This window comes from Rhinichthys klamathensis, unplaced genomic scaffold (assembly GCF_029890125.1).
Source record: "Rhinichthys klamathensis goyatoka isolate OS25496 unplaced genomic scaffold, OSU_Roscu_1.1 h1tg001002l_1, whole genome shotgun sequence".
In the NCBI taxonomy this organism is placed as follows: Eukaryota; Metazoa; Chordata; class Actinopteri; order Cypriniformes; family Leuciscidae; genus Rhinichthys; species Rhinichthys klamathensis.
The window spans coordinates 332501-355000 of record NW_026607299.1 but is presented as its reverse complement, the minus strand read 5'-3'; the positions used below and the strand labels follow the sequence as shown (position 1 = coordinate 355000).

Below are 22500 nucleotides of genomic sequence, written 5' to 3'. Positions count from 1 at the left end.
CAGCGGAGATGAGTCACATGATCAATCACAGCTTCTCCACAAGCTGAGAAAGATAACACTGATATACAGAAGCTCACAGCGTCACTCACACACACACACACACACACACACACACACACACTGATCACCATCATGGTAACACATGACATTTTAAAAATGCAATAAACATTAATTTAACAACATTCAATGTAACATAAAACCCTAATGTACATAACTGATTAGAAAAAAATAAGAAATCTATGAAGAAACAGTTATTTCAGCAAAAGTACATCAAATGTGACGTGTCACGCCGGGAATTGTGGGAATGTCAATTTACGTTTTTTCACTGTAAATTATACAATGACTTGTACGATGTACGGTTAGATCTATCACAGTTATTCACTATATATAGTACATAATCTTTCTGTTAACCAATTAACAGTTTTTCACCGTAGCATTTTTACAGTCTTTTACCGTTAAAATCACAATCAACTTTTACGGCGCAGTCTTCAGTGTCACATGATCCTTCAGAAATCATTCTATGCTGATTTGATGCTCAAGAAACATTTATGATTATTATCAGTGTTGGAAACAGTCATATGTGTGTGTGAACTCTCTCATCAGTCAGCTGTGACCCACACACACTCTCACACACACATGTTTGTCCTGCAGTGTGTATCAGGTGGTGGTGGAGGAGGAGCGTCCCCGTCGTTCCCAGAGAGCTGCTGAGATCCTGCGCTGTTATCCCATTCCCATCCACTTCCAGAACTCGTCCGGTCTGAACTCCCAGTACTACTTCAGCGCTGAGTTCCCCTCGGCCCGGATCCAGGCGCCGATGCCCTTCACCGTCGGGGACAACCGGACCTACGGCGGATACTGGAACCTTCCGCTGCTCCCGCACAAGAGCTACAGCGTCTACTATCAGGCCGTCAGCACAGCCAATGGGGTGAGAGCACATGAACACATGACATCACGGGTATCAGACCGTCAGCTCAGCCAATGGGGTGAGAGCACACGAACACATGACATCACGAGCCTCAGGCCGTCAGCTCAGCCAATGGGGTGAGAGCACACGAACACATGACATCACGGGTATCAGACCGTCAGCTCAGCCAATGGGGTGAGAGCACACGAACACATGACATCACGAGTATCAGGCCGTCAGCTCAGCCAATGGGGTGAGAGCACACGAACACATGACATCACGAGTATCAGGCCGTCAGCTCAGCCAATGGGGTGAGAGCACACGAACACATGACATCACGAGCCTCAGGCCGTCAGCTCAGCCAATGGGGTGAGAGCACACGAACACATGACATCACGAGTATCAGACCGTCAGCTCAGCCAATGGGGTGAGAGCACACGAACACATGACATCACGAGTATCAGGCCGTCAGCTCAGCCAATGGGGTGAGAGCACACGAACAAAAACAAAAACCTTTAATGTCTCAACAAAATCAAACAAGAGTTTTGAGCCTGGCTTTATCCGACGTTCAGATTTCTGCTCTGGGAATGTATGCAAATGAGTGCATATTTAAGTAGACAATGGGTCATTTGCATATTTAAACGTGTAATGCAAAACCATAGTCTTAATGCACTGTGATGAATCAGCTGGGGATATTGATGAGTTAATGTTTTGTCACATGTGTATCTCCGTGTTCAGCGACTCTAAAGGTCTCGGCCGGAGAAAAGCAGCCGCTGTGGAGAGAAACTCGAGCTGGTGATTAGCAGTGGACCGAGAATCATTTAAACGCTGTCAGTTTCTGCCCTTTGCGATGAAAGCCGACTTCATGTTTTATCGTTATTTATTGCCTAAAAGAGTGACTTCAGATTAAAATAAAGCTGTGAGTTTGAGTCGTCGTGGTCAGCTGAAGTTAAAGCCTCCTCCAGTGTTTCTCGTCACTCGCCTCGTGCTGTTCTTTAATTGCTCCCAATTAGCCGAGCGCCGCGAGTGCCGGACGCGCTCCTGTTCTCCGCGGTGACACTCGCTTACAGGAAAACTAAAGTCCACGCGCTCCGGCGACCTTCAGCCCGACGCTACTCCTCCAATTATCTCCCTTAAGAAGCTGCACGTGTGTTTCCGCTCGATGCTCGTCGAGGTCGAGGAGGAGTTCAGCTCATTAGCAGAGAGTGTGTTTATCTTCATCTGGAGAAGCTTCAGTGCGTTTAACAGACATTCCGACTCTTGATTGATGCTTATTAATAAATGATGTCATTTTGTAAGTGTAAATGTAATTTTTAATTTTAAGAAAACACATGTAGTTAAACAGACTCACAGGTTTAATAAATAAAGAATAATAATAAATGTCATTATTGAATATTTATTGGAATATTTAAGAAGTTTAATTTACATTACATGGGCACAAATTTATTTAATTAATATATTTGAAAGTTTAAGTAGTTTAGATGATCTTTTTACATGAACATGAACTGATAATAAACACTTCCACATCCTTTATTAATCTCAGTTCATGTTCAGTTTAGTGTTGGGCAACAATTCATCTCCATTAATAGTTAATTTCAACCTTTACTAATACATCTTTTAAACCAAAAGTCATATCTGTTAACATTAGTTAATATATTGTGAACTAACATTAATTAACAATAAAAAAAATATGAACTGACATTTACAGATACTCTAAAACAATGTATTGCTCATTGATAGTTCATGTTAGATAATGCATTAATTAATGTTACTGATTATCCTTATTAATAAACCCCACAGAAGTGATCATATAAGCGTTACTCTGCCAATAAAGCATTTAGAGCAGATGTTGTGTTTTCCGTGTGTGTGTGTGTGTGTTGTGTGTGTGTGTGTGTGTGTGTGTGTGTGTGTGTGTGTGTGTGTGTGTGTGTGTGTGTGTGTCGACACTTCTCACTGCGCCGCTGATAAACACTGAAAGGCCACGAGAAGTGATTTCCCGGAGACTCAGGAGTGAAGCTTGTTTTCTCTAATAACCTCTTCTGAACACCTTTACCTGACCTTACTGGAGACCAGCGGCACCCAGCGCAAATACCACACACACACACACACACTCACACACACACACACACACACTCTCTTCTCCTCTCAGACTCAGTGAGTGATATAATGTCGAGCTCGTCTCCTTCTCCTGCGCTGAAATAAAGAATCGTCTTTTCATTAGGGTCAATTAGCATATAAAAAAGAGAGATGGCTGATAATTCTAATTTCCAATTAGGCTGGAGTGTTAATAATGCATCCGTGAACATCTAATGTTCCTCACTTCAGTCGCGCCGCTGCGTGCGCTCGCATTCATCACACACTCCACAGATTACACCGCTTTATACATTCTACCGCAGCGGCTCAAAGTATTAATAAATGTAGAAATGAACATTAAAACTGTAATCAATAAAAGCTGTGGAAGTATTTCAGTAACACTTTACAATCAGGTTCATTAGTAAACATGAGCATATGTTACAGTATTTATTAATCTTTGTTAATGTTAGTTAATATAAATCCAGCTGTTCATTGTTTGTTCATAACTAATGTTAACAAATACAACCTTTGATTTTAATAACGTATTAGTAAATGTTGAAATTAATAATAACTAATTAATAAATGCTGTAGAAGTATTGTTCATTCTAACTAATGAACCTTATTGTAAACCAGAATTTCTAATAACATGTTCAAAGTAGTATCAATCAAATGCAATTATTAATCTAACATTATTCTTTATGTATACTTTTTTTTTCCCCATTAAAAAAGCATTTTTTAAATATGTGAAGTGTGTTTTGTCGTGGAAAGCGTAGTTTGCGTCATGCAACGGCTTCATCTCTATATTTATCTCTGTTGCGTTTGATCGTTTCATGATCTCTTATTTCTCTCATGATGTGCATTAGATTCATTCATCTCAGATTCTCTAGATATTTGTGCTGGAAAACAAGACAAAAGTATAAGTAAGAACATAATTCTTTGCAGTGCAGGTTTATTATTTTTGCAGTCTTTTACTGGTAAACATCATGATTATTTTATACGGCAGATGTTCACTGTATGGCTTTAATATTGGTAAATCATCTCCAGAGAACTTGTTCTTGATTCTCAAGATAAACATATAAACGGCCTTAAAAACAAGATTGTTTACTTTGAGGAGCCAGGTAATCATGCATGCTTGTTTTTAGACAATAATTCTTGAATTAAGTTTGTTTGTTTGTCAATTGTTCTCTTGTTACGTGTAAGTCTCACAGCGCGCAGGAAAGCTCTTTCACAATCGAGCAAAAAATTAACTTCATTTAAGAAATATTCCCTGATCTCATGCAGTTCTGCTTCTGAAGTAAATTGATCTTGTTTTAATTACTTTTATGTGTTTTTAGAGGAAAACGAGACAAATATATTATGAGGATATAATAAACACTAACATCATGATTATCTGTAAAGCCATGAAAATAGAGAAAAAAACACACATTTTTGTCAAGATCACAGGCGAAAACATGCAGTAATTTTGAAGAAAATGCTCTGAATGTGTTTGAGTGGATCATCATGTTCATATTCACTAATCTAATCTCTCTCTCTCTCTCTTTCTCTCTCTCTCTCTTTCTCTCTCTCTCCCCCCCCCCCCCCCAGGAAACTAAGATCGATTGTGTTCGTGTGGCCACTAAAGGTGGGTCTGTGTGAGAGTAATCGAGTGACTGATTGAAACATGTTCCCTAAATGATTCCAGCATGTCTGCGGGGATGAATGGAAAACTAGCTGAGCATTCACGGCGCGCACAGACTCTCACGCACACACTTACACACACACACACACACACACACACACACACACACACACAGTCACGCACTCACTCACTCTCACACACACACTTACACACACACACACAAACACTCACTCACACAGACACACAAACACACACACACACACAAACACACTCACAGTTACTCACACTCTCACACACACACACACACACAGAAAAATGATTGACAGGGTGTTCTGTCGTAAACTGCACGTTTTGTAAAGAAATACTGAACGCCTCGGTTCCCTGAAGAGGGAATGAGACGCTACATCCATTGAGGGAACGCTTCGCGTGATGTCTTGAAAAAATAGACATGGCAAGGCGACGCAGCGTCCCGTTCCCTCTTCAGGGAACCGAGGTTACAGTCGTAACCGAGGCGTTCCCTTTCAATGGAACTCGCGCTTCATCGATTGAGGCTGAGGGAACGTCTATACCAACGCCACCTTAGCGAGAGGTGTCTATCCAGTGTGAAATAATAAGAGCAGCACTAGGACGAGAGCACCTGGGACCCCGGTGTAGAGTCCAGGTTCAAAGAGTAGAGCCTTACGAATGTGTGCGGTGAGGACCAGCCTGCCGCATCACAGACATCTGGGGGAGCAACTCCTGACAGGAGGGCCTTGGAGGCCGCCTTGCTCCTAGTCCAGTGGGAACGGACAGCCATAGGGGAAGGCTGACCGGCCGACTCATAAGCGAGTGAGATAGCCTCGACCACCCATGCTCATTCTCTGCTTAGATGCAGGGGACCCTTTGTTAGGGAGCCGAACCTGCTCGAGGGCCCACCACGGTGGATTGGACCCCCATAAACCTGGGCGGGCGAGACCTTGATGCCCTTTTTCTATGGTCTGCATGCAGGACCCAACGAGAAACATTTGGCATTAGCTTCCACGCTGACAGAAATTCTACTAGTGGTACCAACCTCTCGAGACTGGCTTCTGGTCGTTGTTGTGCAATCAGCCCGACGCCCTGTAGCGGCGACCCAGCAGGGGACGACCGAACTGACCGCTCTGGGACCCTCCTCGGAGGGGGCGGGCATCCCGAGGCCACTACGTTTCCGGGTGGACCTTGAGATATGTGCTCGCCGGAGACCTCTGCGCCCTGGAGCTCACGTCTCCGTCTTACCCCTTGAAGACTGCGGGTGAGAGCGCCCTCCCTGTCCCCAGCCTGTCTGAGGGGGAGCACGGGAGGCTACGCTCTGCTTCTGGGTGGCACGGTGTGAGGAGCTGGCTTTAGACGTTTGGGATATTAGATATGAGAGTGACGGGGGAAGAGCTTCTGGAAAGGGGCCGTCTCCTTGCCTGACTCCTGGAACCTCTCGACGACTGAATTAACAGCGTCGCCGAAGAGGCCAAAAGGTGACAGGAGCGCATCGATCAGACAATTCTTGTCCTTCTCTTTAATATTGCTGAGGTTGATGCCTCTCAGTGGCCACCAGGGCTGCCATAGAGCGGCCGATGGATTTAGCCGTCTCCTTGGTGGCCCTGAGAGATAAATCTGTGGCTCGACGTAGTTCGCAAACTATGTCAGGACAAACTCCCCCGCCCTCGTCCATGTCTCCTGTGCTTGGTAGGCCTGCAGAAATGACAGTGTGAAGGCATGCTTCAGCCTGACCAGCGGCTGAGTTAGCTTTACCCACTAGCGAAGGTGTGGTTCTGACTGGCCTAGTGGGTAATACTGGGGCCTTTAGGGAAGATGCCGCCTCAGGGGGAGATAGCGTCTCTTCCACTTTTAGCATCCCCCCTTAACCGTGCTCTTTTTAATTCGATATAGAGGAATAGTTTGATGTTTAAGCGCTATACACTCTGTACGAAACCGTTTTCTCCCACGATCTCGACACCTCGGTAGAGCGGTAGACCCCGGCGTTGAGGTTGTGACCGTGATGGTAGAAAGCGTTCGTCCAGTTTGCTTTTAATTTGTTCTTTACATTTATATAGCGCTTTTCTGGATACTCAAAGCACTTTACATAGAACGGGGAAATCTTCTCAACCACCACCAGTGTGCAGCTCCACCTGGATGATGCGACGGCAGCCATAGTGCGCCAGAACGCCCAACACACACCAGCTTACTGGTGGAGAGGAGACACAGTGATGAAGCCAATCAGTATATGGGGATGATTAGGAGGCCATGATGGACAGAGGCCAAGGGGCAGATTTGTCCAGGACACCGGGGTTACAGCCCTACTCTTCCGAAGGACATCCTGGGATTTTTAATGACCACAGAGAGTCTAATGTTGGTTTAACGTCTCATCTAAAGGACGGTGCTCTTTGACAGTATAGTGTCCCCGTCACTACACTGGGGCGTTAGGACCCACACAGACCCCAGGGTGAGCGCCCCCTGCTGGCCTCACTAACACCTCTTCCAGCAGCAACCTGGTTTTCTCAGGAGTCTCCCATCCAGGTACTAACCAGGCTCAACCCTGCTTCCAGTCTTGGGCTGCAGGGTGGTTAGGCTGCTGGCATGCTATTGGAAGGAACGTCCTGCTGGCCAGTCAATACTCAAACGCTCTCGTCACAACCTCAACCGCTCCTCGAACGCCTGAGACTGAGTCCTCAGCATCTCTCGCGTCGACGCTGATAACATCTAGTTCCTCAGTAGTCCCTCGAGCGCTGACTCCTCACCCAAACAAGATACACAGAGGATGTGTGTGTCCCCACCCATTAAACAACGCGGGCAGGGGTGCACACACACTCTAAACTGCTGCTTGCTCGCCATGACTAGAGAGATATAAAGACAAACAACACCATATATGACAGTGACAGTTTCACAATGAGCGCTACTTCAGGCTGTTACGAAGCTAGCGCTGCCGCGGCTTTATAGTTCCCTGGTTGGTGACGTCACCCGCCTCTGCCGCTCACATGTGCTTCGAGACGTCATCGCGCGGAGCGTTCCCTCAGCGTCAATCGACCTTGAGAGGGAACTCGTGCTTACCGACACATTGAGATGTTTTAGATGAGGATTTAATCCTTGAACCTGTGATTATGTGAGAAGGACGGGTGTAGAAACACTGTTATTCTGTCCTTCAAACTGCAGTCTCTACAACGAGCTTTGATGGCCTTTATACCCGTTTATACCTGTCAATCATCACACACACACACACACTTATTAAATGAGCTTCTTCCTCAGTGTTTCTGTCTTGTTTTCCAGCACAAACATCTAAACATTCTTAAATTAAGATTAATTTACTGGAGAAGCACCATGCCTGAAGATATTAAGCCTTGTTTAATGAAAGATTTATCAAAATGAATTGAGTTTGTGCTTAAAACAAGAACAAATATCTGTCAGTGGAGTCAGAACAATAATCTTGTTTTCTCTTTGAACTAAGTTGATTTTTCTGTCTCCACTGGTTACCGAATGTCTTGAAGGGTATATTTTCATATTTTTTGAGGAACTCAGTTGTGTTTTCCACACACATGTCAACATGTACATGCAATAATTCACTGACCTTCAATATCAAGCTATTAATTCTCACAGAGCATGTGAAGAAAACTTTCTGTCTTTCTCGAGCTCGTTTCTAAAGCCCTCGTGAGCCGCCGCTCTGACCGAAGCTTGACGGATGTCCATCACAGTCGCTCGCTATAGATCAGTTGCTACGCTAACAATTCCACACTTCTGATGTTAGCGAAGGATTGATCATGTGATTGTCTGTGAAGCGGCCGCTCGCGAGGGTTTGTGTGGAGCCTGTGTCTCTCTCTCTGCATTAATAACCTGTAGATGAAGGAATGCCTCTCTCTCTCTCTCTCTCTCTCTCTCTCTCTCTCTCTCTCTCTCTCTCTCTCTCTCTCTCTCTCTCTCTCTCTGCATGTTGGCTGGATCTCTTCTCTTCTTCTAGCTGCCATTATTGTGACACAGCTCACCACACCATATGTGCGAATCGCACCCGCTGCCGGCGACAGCCAACTAACAGGTCAGAACTACCACCGTCCACATCAGTGTGTGTGTGTGTGTGTCCTGGAAAACCCTACATATGAGGACACAATGTCTCCAAAAAGATGCCAATATCTAAAATCCTTGTCCTTGTGGGGACATTTTTTGGTCCCCATGAGGAAAACGGCTTATAAATCATACAGAATGAGTTTATAAGTTTAAGTTTATAAGTTTTGTGTGATGGGTAGGTTTAGTGTGTGTGTGTGTGTGTGTGTGTGTGTGTGTGTGTGTGTGTGTGTGTGTGTGTGTGTGTGTGTGTGTGTGTGTGTGTGTGTGTGTGTGCGTGTGTGATTGTTAAACCATTCCAGTTTCTGCTTTGTGTGTGTGCTCATGTCCAGATCATACTTCATTCCAAAATTAAAAAGAAAAATATATATATATTTTTTTTCTATTATTTTTATATTTTCTATTATTGTTATATTTATATTTTATGGAATTTATACATTATACAAATATTTTATACTTTTATTTATATTATTTTTTATTTTTATAATATTTTCTCTTTTATTTTTTTTATTAATTTTGTATATTTTTTATTAAAAGTAATTGTTTATTTCATTTGTACTGCAAATACCAATAAAATGTGTTGAACTTATTTTATGCAGATTTGAATAAATAAATCATGATTTTGTAGTGATGAGGATCGTCTTTGAGAAATCTCAAAACTGCAGCATCTGGATGCATTACAGTCATGAGAATTGAGGACATTTGTTTAATTGTCGTGAAAATAACGTCATTAAAAATATATTTATTTATTTATTTATTTGAAAAACAAAAGGGACAATACATATTAATGAACATTTTCACAAATGTAAATATGTCAGATTATAGTCTTAGGCTAATTTCCATCTGCAGACCCCCTGGCAGGTTGATGTTACACACAGATGAATAAATACATACAGATACACTATACACCGAGAAACAAGGACAAGAACAGTGATCACATCATGTTAGAACAGACGGTAACAACAAGAGTGGACAACAAAACACATATAGAAAATAGGAAAGCATCAACTATATTGCACAAACCACAATTGTGCGCATGCCCTAACTAACCTGATATTGCACTGACCCGCATTACACAACCCATGTTAGACTGACTCTTATTACACAACCCATGTTAGACTGATAATTGTATCCCTTTTTGTAATGCACTAACTCTGTTTTACATCTGATATATAATGATTAACTAAACATGATCAGATGTTTGTGTGTCCCTCAGCCACACTTTTAAACGACTCCTAAAGGTAGGAAGACTTGTGCTTTCCCTCATTAACAGTGATGTGTCAGGACGGGCCGCCTAAACGCCGAGACACACTCACCTCTCATAGTGGCTCTCGTCACTCGAGACCCGGCAACACTACTGGACTTTTGACTCAATGGTGGAGGCGCCAGACCATGTACAACCTTATAGATTTAAATCATTAGAAATTAGCAAAAATTTAAAAACTTATATTTATCTAAAATTAAATTATTCGTATATTAACATTTACAGTTTTCACAATTGTTTTAACGTGTTTTTTAAAGGATGATTTTGACTCTATCAGCACTCCCAAATACTTAAATATAATAAATATATTATTCTTCAATCACTATTCATAATGTTCTTATGACAAATGTAATTCCTTCATTTTTTATTTCTTTTTTTTTAGAGTGAAATATGAGCTGGACATGTTGTTGTTGTTGTTGTTGTATAAAGTCTGTGCAACTTTTCCCTTGCTGGTTTGTAGTGCTGTCTGGTGTGTGTGTGTGTGTGTGTGTGACCCGCGACTGCATGTTTAGGTGTGTGTGTCGATTGCTTTCAGCTGTGAATGGATGCAGGTTGAAAAGGTAATTGAGGATTTTCAGGGTTGCGTTCGTCTGATGAGCCTCGTCTGATCCTGCTGTTTTGCTTCCCGCAGAAGGTCACTTTCCATTAGCCGAATCTGCGCGCTGAATACACACATTTACTGCGGGAAATAAACGCCGGAGCAGGAGTCACTAAATTAGCTGCTTTTTATTCAGTGCTGATGTCCGTCGAAGGAATCGATGTGACCCGGCAGACCCTGAACTAAAGAGCGCGCCGCATGACAAGCTCATCCGCTGTAAAGCACTTTCAGTATTCCCAGTCCAGCTGAAGCTCTTGTCCGCCGCTTACATGCTAACGGATGATGACATGCTACATCAGAATTAGGAGATTAAGTCAAAATTAGGAGATTAAATACTCAGTTATGAGATAAAATAGTTAATTATGAGAGAACCGTCAAAATTATAAAATAATGTCATAATTATGATAGTCAAAATTATGAGATTAAATAGTCAATTATGAGACAAACATCAAAATGATAAAAAACAAAGTCATAATTATGAGATAGTCCAAATAATGATTGAAAAATCATAATTATTATATAGTAAATAGTCATTATGGGATAAAAGGTAAAATTATGAGATTAAATAGTCAATTATGAGATTAAGTAGTCAATTATGACTAAGTATTTTATCATTTTGACATTTGTTTCATAATTTACTTTAATCTCATAATTTTGACATGCTAAATCATAATTATGACATTAAAATATGATTTTATATCTTATTTTTATGCAATAATTTTGAACTTTTATCTTATAATTAAAAAAAATTGTCAATTACATTTTTTATTTCACAATTATGACTTTTTTTCTAAGTATTTCATCATTTCGACTTGTTTCATAATTAACTATTTTATCTCATAATTGACTATTTAATCTCATAATTTTAAAAATTGACAAAAAAATAAATGATACATTTCTATGTTAGAACTATGATTTGGTATGTGAATATTATGAGATTAAAGTCAATTATGAGACAAACGTCAAAATGATAAAATACTAAGTCATAATTATCAGATAGCCAAAATTATGATTGAAAGGCCACAATTATGAGATAGTAAGTAATATTTATGGGACAAAAAGTCAAAATTATAATATAATAAACAATAATCTCGAGACAAAGTTTGAAATTGACAGTCATAAGTTTGCCATAAAAAGTCATAGTGATGAAATATTAAGTCGTAATATGAGATAAAAAGTCATAATTATGAGATAAAAAGTTGAAATTATAGGGGAAAAGTTCAAAATTATGGCATTAAAATAAGATTAAAAATCTTGTAATCATGATTTATCAAAGCAAGAATTCGGGGTTCTGTTGTTGTCGTTTCTTGAGAATCGCCTGCGGCGAAACAGAAACCCGAACACGGCAACCGTCCTGCGTCACCATGGCAACGGCTGAGGGATGCTGTCAGGCCGTCACCATGGCAACGGCTGAGGGATGCTGTCAGGCGTTGTTTTCCATTTAGAGCTGGGAATTGATATTTGGCTCGACATGCGTCCCATTACAGCGTCTGGAGTTCCAGTGATCTCTCCGGAGAAACATCTCAGATCTTAAAGTCTTTCTCTGGGATATATAACCAGCACTAACCTGTTTTACTAACAACAAGCACATCCTCACATAGATCTTCCTTTGTTCACTTCCTGCTGCTGATGTTCTGTGCGTCACATGTCCGTTTGTCACAGTGACTACGTTTACATGCAACCAATCATCCGCTAGTAACGGGACTGACGGCTCAATCGCACTGAAAGCTTCATGTAAAACACCTTAATCGATCCGATTGAGCTCGGTAAATCACTAAAATAGGTAATGATGAAGAAAAAGCGCAATGACGTAGAAATAGCGTAATGATGTAGAAATAGCGTAATGACGTTGAAATAGTGTAATGACATTGAAAAAGCGCAATGACGTAGAAATAGCGTAATGATGTAGAAATAGCATAATGATGTAGAAATAGCGTAATGATGTAGATTAGCGTAATGATGTAGAAATAGTGTAATGATGTAGAAATAGCGTAATGATGTAGATTAGCGTAATGATGTAGAAATAGCGTAATGACGTTGAAAAAGCGCAATGACGTAGAAATAGCGTAATGATGTAGAAATAGCGTAATGACGTAGAAATAGCATAATGATGTAGAAATAGCGTAATGATGTAGAAATAGCGTAATGATGTAGATTAGCGTAATGATGTAGAAATAGTGTAATGATGTAGAAATAGCGTAATGATGTAGATTAGCGTAATGATGTAGAAATAGCGTAATGACGTTGAAAAAGCGCAATGACGTAGAAATAGCGTAATGATGTAGAAATAGCATAATGATGTAGAAATAGCGTAATGATGTAATGGCGTTGAAAAAGCGCAATGACGTAGAAATAGCGTAATGATGTAGAAATAGCGTAATGACGTTGAAAAAGCGCAATGACGTAGAAATAGCGTAATGATGTAGAAATAGCGTAATGACGTTGAAATAGTGTAATGATGTTGAAAAACCGCAATGACGTAGAAATAGCGTAATGATGTAGAAATAGCGTAATGATGTAGAAATAGCGTAATGATGTAGAAATAGCGTAATGGAGTATAAATAGTGTAATGATGTAATGGCATTCAAAAAGCGCAATGATGCAGAAATAGCGTAATGATGTAGAAATAGCGTAATGGAGTATAAATAGTGTAATGATGTAATGGCGTTGAAAAAGCGCAATGACGTTGAAATAGCGTAATGACGTTGAAATAGTGTAATGACGTAGAAATAGTGTAATGATGTAGAAATAGCGTAATGACGTAGAAATAGCGTAATGACGTTGAAATAGCGTAATGATGTAGAAATAGCGTAATGACGTTGAAATAGCGTAATGATGTTGAAATAGCGTAATGACGTTGAAATAGCGTAATGATGTAGAAATAGCATATTGATGTTGGAATAGCGTAATGATGTAGAAATAGCGTAATGACGTAGAAATAGCGTAATGACGTTGAAAAAGTGCAATGACGTAGAAATAGCGTAATGATGTAGAAATAGCGTAATGACGTTGAAATAGTGTAATGACGTTGAAAAACCGCAATGACGTAGAAATAGCGTAATGATGTAGAAATAGCGTAATGATGTAGAAATAGCGTAATGATGTAGAAATAGCGTAATGGAGTATAAATAGTGTAATGATGTAATGGCATTCAAAAAGCGCAATGATGCAGAAATAGCGTAATGATGTAGAAATAGCGTAATGGAGTATAAATAGTGTAATGATGTAATGGCGTTGAAAAAGCGCAATGACGTTGAAATAGCGTAATGACGTAGAAATAGCGCAATGACGTTGAAATAGCGTAATGATGTAGAAATAGCGCAATGACGTTGAAATAGCATAATGATGTAGAAATAGCGTAATGACGTTGAAATAGCGTAATGATGTAGAAATAGCGTAATGACGTTGAAATAGCGTAATGACGTAGAAATAGCGTAATGACATTGAAATTGCGTAATGATGTAGAAATAGCGTAATGACGTTGAAATAGCGTAATGATGTAGAAATAGCGTAATGACATTGAAATTGCGTAATGATATAGAAATGGCGTAATGATGTTGAAATAGCGTAATGATGTAGAAATAGCGTAATGACGTAGAAATAGCGTAATGACGTAGAAATAGCGCAATGATGTAGAAATAGCGTAATGATGTAGAAATAGCGTAAGATGTAGAAATAGCGTAATGACGTTGAAATAGCGTAATGATGTTGAAATAGCGTAATGACGTTGAAATACCGTAATGATGTAGAAATAGCATATTGATGTTGGAATAGCGTAATGATGTAGAAATAGCGTAATGACATTGAAATTGCGTAATGATATAGAAATGGCGTAATGATGTTGAAATAGCGTAATGATGTAGAAATAGCGTAATGACATTGAAATTGCGTAATGATATAGAAATGGCGTAATGATGTTGAAATAGCGTAATGATGTAGAAATAGCGTAATGACGTTGAAATAGCGTAATGACGTAGAAATAGCGCAATGATGTAGAAATAGCGTAATGATGTAGAAATAGCGTAAGATGTAGAAATAGCGTAATGACGTTGAAATAGCGTAATGATGTTGAAATAGCGTAATGACGTTGAAATACCGTAATGATGTAGAAATAGCATATTGATGTTGGAATAGCGTAATGATGTAGAAATAGCGTAATGACGTAGAAATAGCGTAATGATGTAGAAATAGCGTAATGACGTAGAAATAGCGCAATGATGTAGAAATAGCGTAATGATGTAGAAATAGCGTAAGATGTAGAAATAGCGTAATGACGTAGATTAGCGTAATGATGTAGAAATAGTGTAATGATGTAGAAATAGCGTAATGATGTAGATTAGCGTAATGATGTAGAAATAGCGTAATGACGTTGAAAAAGCGCAATGACGTAGAAATAGCGTAATGATGTAGAAATAGCGTAATGACGTAGAAATAGCATAATGATGTAGAAATAGCGTAATGATGTAGAAATAGCGTAATGATGTAGATTAGCGTAATGATGTAGAAATAGTGTAATGATGTAGAAATAGCGTAATGATGTAGATTAGCGTAATGATGTAGAAATAGCGTAATGACGTTGAAAAAGCGCAATGACGTAGAAATAGCGTAATGATGTAGAAATAGCATAATGATGTAGAAATAGCGTAATGATGTAATGGCGTTGAAAAAGCGCAATGACGTAGAAATAGCGTAATGATGTAGAAATAGCGTAATGACGTTGAAAAAGCGCAATGACGTAGAAATAGCGTAATGATGTAGAAATAGCGTAATGACGTAGAAATAGCATAATGATGTAGAAATAGCGTAATGATGTAGAAATAGCGTAATGATGTAGATTAGCGTAATGATGTAGAAATAGTGTAATGATGTAGAAATAGCGTAATGATGTAGATTAGCGTAATGATGTAGAAATAGCGTAATGACGTTGAAAAAGCGCAATGACGTAGAAATAGCGTAATGATGTAGAAATAGCATAATGATGTAGAAATAGCGTAATGATGTAATGGCGTTGAAAAAGCGCAATGACGTAGAAATAGCGTAATGATGTAGAAATAGCGTAATGACGTTGAAAAAGCGCAATGACGTAGAAATAGCGTAATGATGTAGAAATAGCGTAATGACGTTGAAATAGTGTAATGATGTTGAAAAACCGCAATGACGTAGAAATAGCGTAATGATGTAGAAATAGCGTAATGATGTAGAAATAGCGTAATGATGTAGAAATAGCGTAATGGAGTATAAATAGTGTAATGATGTAATGGCATTCAAAAAGCGCAATGATGCAGAAATAGCGTAATGATGTAGAAATAGCGTAATGGAGTATAAATAGTGTAATGATGTAATGGCGTTGAAAAAGCGCAATGACGTTGAAATAGCGTAATGACGTTGAAATAGTGTAATGACGTAGAAATAGTGTAATGATGTAGAAATAGCGTAATGACGTAGAAATAGCGTAATGACGTTGAAATAGCGTAATGATGTAGAAATAGCGTAATGACGTTGAAATAGCGTAATGATGTTGAAATAGCGTAATGACGTTGAAATAGCGTAATGATGTAGAAATAGCATATTGATGTTGGAATAGCGTAATGATGTAGAAATAGCGTAATGACGTAGAAATAGCGTAATGACGTTGAAAAAGTGCAATGACGTAGAAATAGCGTAATGATGTAGAAATAGCGTAATGACGTTGAAATAGTGTAATGACGTTGAAAAACCGCAATGACGTAGAAATAGCGTAATGATGTAGAAATAGCGTAATGATGTAGAAATAGCGTAATGATGTAGAAATAGCGTAATGGAGTATAAATAGTGTAATGATGTAATGGCATTCAAAAAGCGCAATGATGCAGAAATAGCGTAATGATGTAGAAATAGCGTAATGGAGTATAAATAGTGTAATGATGTAATGGCGTTGAAAAAGCGCAATGACGTTGAAATAGCGTAATGACGTAGAAATAGCGCAATGACGTTGAAATAGCGTAATGATGTAGAAATAGCGCAATGACGTTGAAATAGCATAATGATGTAGAAATAGCGTAATGACGTTGAAATAGCGTAATGATGTAGAAATAGCGTAATGACGTTGAAATAGCGTAATGACGTAGAAATAGCGTAATGACATTGAAATTGCGTAATGATGTAGAAATAGCGTAATGACGTTGAAATAGCGTAATGATGTAGAAATAGCGTAATGACATTGAAATTGCGTAATGATATAGAAATGGCGTAATGATGTTGAAATAGCGTAATGATGTAGAAATAGCGTAATGACGTAGAAATAGCGTAATGACGTAGAAATAGCGCAATGATGTAGAAATAGCGTAATGATGTAGAAATAGCGTAAGATGTAGAAATAGCGTAATGACGTTGAAATAGCGTAATGATGTTGAAATAGCGTAATGACGTTGAAATACCGTAATGATGTAGAAATAGCATATTGATGTTGGAATAGCGTAATGATGTAGAAATAGCGTAATGACATTGAAATTGCGTAATGATATAGAAATGGCGTAATGATGTTGAAATAGCGTAATGATGTAGAAATAGCGTAATGACATTGAAATTGCGTAATGATATAGAAATGGCGTAATGATGTTGAAATAGCGTAATGATGTAGAAATAGCGTAATGACGTTGAAATAGCGTAATGACGTAGAAATAGCGCAATGATGTAGAAATAGCGTAATGATGTAGAAATAGCGTAAGATGTAGAAATAGCGTAATGACGTTGAAATAGCGTAATGATGTTGAAATAGCGTAATGACGTTGAAATACCGTAATGATGTAGAAATAGCATATTGATGTTGGAATAGCGTAATGATGTAGAAATAGCGTAATGACGTAGAAATAGCGTAATGATGTAGAAATAGCGTAATGACGTAGAAATAGCGCAATGATGTAGAAATAGCGTAATGATGTAGAAATAGCGTAAGATGTAGAAATAGCGTAATGACGTTGAAATAGCGTAATGATGTAGAAATAGCGTAATGACGTTGAAATAGCGTAATGATGTAGAAATAGCGTAATGACATAGAAATTGCGTAATGATATAGAAATGGCGTAATGATGTTGAAATGGCGTAATGATGTAGAAATAGCGTAATGACGTAGAAATAGCGTAATGATGTAGAAATAGCGTAATGATGTAGAAATAGCGTAATGACGTTGAAATAGCGTAATGACGTAGAAATAGCGTAATGACGTTGAAATAGTGTAATGACGTAGAAATAGTGTAATGATGTAGAAATAGCGTAATGACGTAGAAATAGCGTAATGACGTTGAAATAGCGAAATGATGTAGAAATAGCGTAATGACGTTGAAATAGCGTAATGATGTTGAAATAGCGAAATGATGTAGAAATAGCGTAATGACGTAGAAATAGCGTAATGACGTTGAAATAGCGAAATGATGTAGAAATAGCGTAATGACGTAGAAATAGCGTAATGACGTTGAAATAGCGAAATGATGTAGAAATAGCGTAATGACGTTGAAATAGCGTAATGATGTTGAAATAGCGTAATGACGTTGAAATACCGTAATGATGTAGAAATAGCATATTGATGTTGGAATAGCGTAATGATGTAGAAATAGCGTAATGACGTAGAAATAGCGTAATGATGTAGAAATAGCGTAATGACGTAGAAATAGCGCAATGATGTAGAAATAGCGTAATGATGTAGAAATAGCGTAAGATGTAGAAATAGCGTAATGACGTTGAAATAGCGTAATGATGTAGAAATAGCGTAATGACGTTGAAATAGCGTAATGATGTAGAAATAGTGCAATGACGTAGAAATAGGGCAATTACGTAGAAATAGCGTAATGATGTAGAAATAGCGCAATGACGTAGAAATAGGGCAATTACGTAGAAATAGCGCAATGCCATTGAAATAGCGCAATGACGTAGAAATAGCGCAATGACGTAGAAATAGGGCAATTACGTAGAAATAGCGCAATGCCATTGAAATAGCGCAATGACATAGAAATAGCGCAATGACGTAGAAAAAGCGTATTGAAGTGACTGGTTTGGTGTTGCAGTGACTGGTTTGGTGTTGGAGTGACTGGTTTGGTGTTGCAGTGACTGGTTTGGTGTTGCGGTGACTGGTTTGGTGTTGCAGTGACTGGTTTGGTGTTGCAGTGACTGGTTTGGTGTTGGAGTGACTTGTTTGGTGTTGCGGTGACTGGTTTGGTGACTGGTTTGGTGTTGTAGTGACTGGTTTGGTGTTGCAGTGTTGCAGTGACTGGTTTGGTGTTGCGGTGACTGGTTTGGTGTTGTAGTGACTGGTTTGGTGTTGCAGTGACTGGTTTGGTGTTGCAGTGACTGGTTTGGTGTTGCAGTGACTGGTTTGGTGTTGCGGTGACTGGTTTGGTGTTGCAGTGACTGGTTTGGTGTTGCGGTGACTGGTTTGGTGTTGCAATGACTGGTTTGGTGTTGCAGTGACTGGTTTGGTGTTGCAGTGACTGGTTTGGTGTTGTAGTGACTGGTTTGGTGTTGCAGTGACTGGTTTGGTGTTGCAGTGACTGGTTTGGTGTTGCAATGACTGGTTTGGTGTTGCGGTGACTGGTTTGGTGTTGCAGTGACTGGTTTGGTGTTGCAGTGACTGGTTTGGTGTTGCAGTGACTGGTTTGGTGTTGCAGTGACTGGTTTGGTGTTGCAGTGACTGGTTTGGTGTTGTAGTGACTGGTTTGGTGTTGCAGTGACTGGTTTGGTGTTGCAGTGACTGGTTTGGTGTTGCAGTGACTGGTTTGGTGTTGTAGTGACTGGTTTGGTGTTGCAGTGACTGGTTTGGTGTTGCGGTGACTGGTTTGGTGTTGCAGTGACTGGTTTGGTGTTGCAGTGACTGGTTTGGTGTTGCAGTGACTGGTTTGGTGTTGCGGTGACTGGTTTGGTGTTGCAGTGACTGGTTTGGTGTTGCAGTGACTGGTTTGGTGTTGCGGTGACTGGTTTGGTGTTGCAGTGACTGGTTTGGTGTTGCAGGTGCTGCGACCCGTAAGCCTGACGCCGTGGAGCCGGAGAAACACACGGATCACACGGTGAAGATTGCAGGAGTCATCGCTGGAGTCCTGCTCTTCGTCATCATCTTCCTCGGTGTGGTGCTGGTCATGAAGAAACGGTAAGAGCTTCACTTACCCTGAACTATATTACCTGTGATCTGATTAACATCAATGTTTAATTCCTTTAAAGCCGAAGTGTGTCATTTACCACTGCACTCCCACCAGCTGTCAGTCAAACCGATAGCCCCGCCCCCAAACTCATGTCATTGGTTGAGGTGTTGATTCAAACTACCGGCGTCTCACTTATAGTGACTCTGAACACAAAAATACAAGAACGTATTTGAACGTGGGAAACAAATGATTGGTTTTTAGCTGATATACAGATGACATGTTCCAAAAACCATCTGTTTTTTCCAGCAGGGAGCTGAAGATATATTTCATAATTATGAGATAAATAGTCACGATTATGAGGAAAAAAATTATGGCCTTCAAAATCAATATTATGTAATAAATCAATATTTTGGCATAAAAAGTCATAATTATAGACAAAAAGTCAAAATTATGAGATCCAAAAAATCTAAATTATGATATACCAAGTCATAATTATGAGACAAAACTCAAAATTATGGCCTACTAAATTGAAATTATGTAATAAATGTCAATATTTTCCAATAAAAAGTTATAATTATGAGATAAAAAGTCTGGAATATATAGACATAACAAAATTATGAAATTATGACGGAAAGTATGAGATAAAAAAATCACAATTGTTATACTAAGTCATAATTATAAGATAAGAGCCATAATTACGAGAAACAAGTCCATATTATGACATACTAAATAATAATTGAGATAAAAAGTCAAAATCATGAAAAAAAGTCAAAATTATTACACAAACAGCCATAATTATTCGAAAAGTCGAAATTGTTTTACGCACCACTGCACTCCCACCAGCTGTCAGTCAAAGGGATAGCCCCGCCCCCAAACTCACGCTATTGGTGGAGGATGTTTTGACTCTGAAGGTGAAGATCGGGGAGCGCACACACTTCAATGTTACACGAGCCCTCGAACACATGAAAGTCAAATGCTTCTGTTTGCTTCTCGATCGCCCCTTTTGTCGGCTGAACACAGAATAATTGATTTGATCGCTCTGATAAGCACCATTACACGGTTTGTGGCACCAATACATGCTGGCTGATGAAATATTAATTTTTTCTCTCTGTTCTCAAACAAACGGCGCGCTTTAATGACCCGGTGACGGGAAACAGCACAAATATTTTCCAAGCTTATCTTGTGCAGAAAAGAAAAAAAGAATGAAAGAAAAGCAAAGATAAGAGAGAAAAATTGATGAAAGGCGTTTTTTCCTCCCGACGAGACGCCGAGGGCGAGTTTACACGAGATCCTGTTCTCAGCGGGAGTAAAACTGCGGGAGTTCAGGAGCAAATATCCTGATGTTCCGATCCAGGGCCGGTTCCAGAGGGTTGAGGTGTAAACTGAAGGCAGGGCGAGTAAATATGTTTTTAATTAGAGTCATTACGCTCGCAGAATAAGGGTGTTTGTCTCTATTGATTTTGCTGTTGAGCCTCAAAATGGCCAAACATTTGCCGAAGGATTCTCCTCCGTCCTGCTGACGGGCCGCTTTACCTCGGACCGCCTGTTTCAGCGTAATGATCTTGGCATGGCATGTTCAATCTCAGTGTAATTTGATGGGATCCATATCCACTGACATCAGTAATTGAGTCAGGCCTGAACTCACTGTTAACAGAGACAACTATACACTTTGAGTGCTAGAACTCTCTCTCTCTCTCTCTCTCTCTCTCTCTCTCTCTCTCTCCAGGGGCGGCGGCAGAGAATTTTTTATGCAGGTGCTGAGGGGGGGCTAGATCATTGACAGGGGGAGCTGCGCAATTATATAATATATATATATATATATTATATATAAATACTAATATAAAATATTAATAAATTATCAAAACTTGGCCAATCAATATTTAATATTCAATTATTTTATTTCAACATAATATCTCGTTATTTCGACATAATATGTGTGCATGCGGTGACACGCGTGCATTGATTTTTATTAATAAACGAGTGTTTTCTGTGTCAGTGTCGGCTGCAGAGATGAGGTGGACGATCGCCATCTCCGTAGTGAACGCCTATAGAGAGAAATGCACATAATGGATCACATAATCAGAGAGTAGCCTATTTCTTTTCATTTTGAATTGTTTCGTTTAAAGACATTTCAAGCTTTCTATAGATATATTTCTCATGTCTGTGAGGCATACGCTGAGTTTCGGTTAATTTATGATGAGGTGCGCTCCAGTTCACGTGCAAATGCTTCTTATTTATTAAATCCAGGCAATTAGTTGATGGGTTGGTTTATACCAAACGAAATTCACTGTAAAGAAAGTCTTTCTACAAAACAAAACTTAATGAAGTGGTCAAAATCATGTCTGACCCACTTCTTAAGTCTCCCGATATATTGCGCATCCTATCTTACTCATGCTGTTCACTTTTCATAATCAACATAGATGGAAAAAACAATAACATTATAATATTTTAATAAGTATGAAACTAAATGCGCTTATATTATGGCTACAACACGTATAGTAGGCCTAGACCCTCTATTTGTACAAATTGCTGCAGTGTCATTTAATTCTGAATTTTGCACACATAAGTTGAAAGGATTTTGTTTATGCATAGTAAAACATATCTGGAACATTTATCAAGTTAACAGATAATTGTGTGTGCATTTATTATTATTTATTAATGACTTTTTATGTCGAAATAACGAGATATTATGTCGAAATAACGACTTATGTCGAAATAACGAGATATTATGTCGAAATAATGACTTATGTCGAAAATAACGACTTATTATGTCGAAATAACGAGATATTATGTCAAATTAATGACTTCTTATGTCGAAATAACGACTTATGTCGAAATAACGAGATATTATGTCGAAATAACGACTTATTATGT

General features: G+C 39.3%; 1 protein-coding gene across 11 annotated transcripts in view; it reads left to right on the top strand.

The window, feature by feature from the left end:
• Positions 1-22500, top strand: part of LOC130078838 (receptor-type tyrosine-protein phosphatase mu-like) — a 211428-nt gene that overhangs the window by 101377 nt on the left and 87551 nt on the right. For 7 of the 11 annotated variants that reach the window (XM_056244543.1, XM_056244542.1, XM_056244540.1 and 4 more), the window contains exons 10-13: positions 652-925; positions 4562-4598; positions 8557-8631; positions 19499-19634. In XM_056244543.1, coding sequence (XP_056100518.1) covers positions 652-925; positions 4562-4598; positions 8557-8631; positions 19499-19634 — 522 coding nt within the window. The remainder of the gene's footprint in view (positions 1-651; positions 926-4561; positions 4599-8556; positions 8632-19498; positions 19635-22500) is intronic. The other 4 variants (XM_056244549.1, XM_056244548.1, XM_056244545.1 and 1 more) reach the window with 1 other exon arrangement.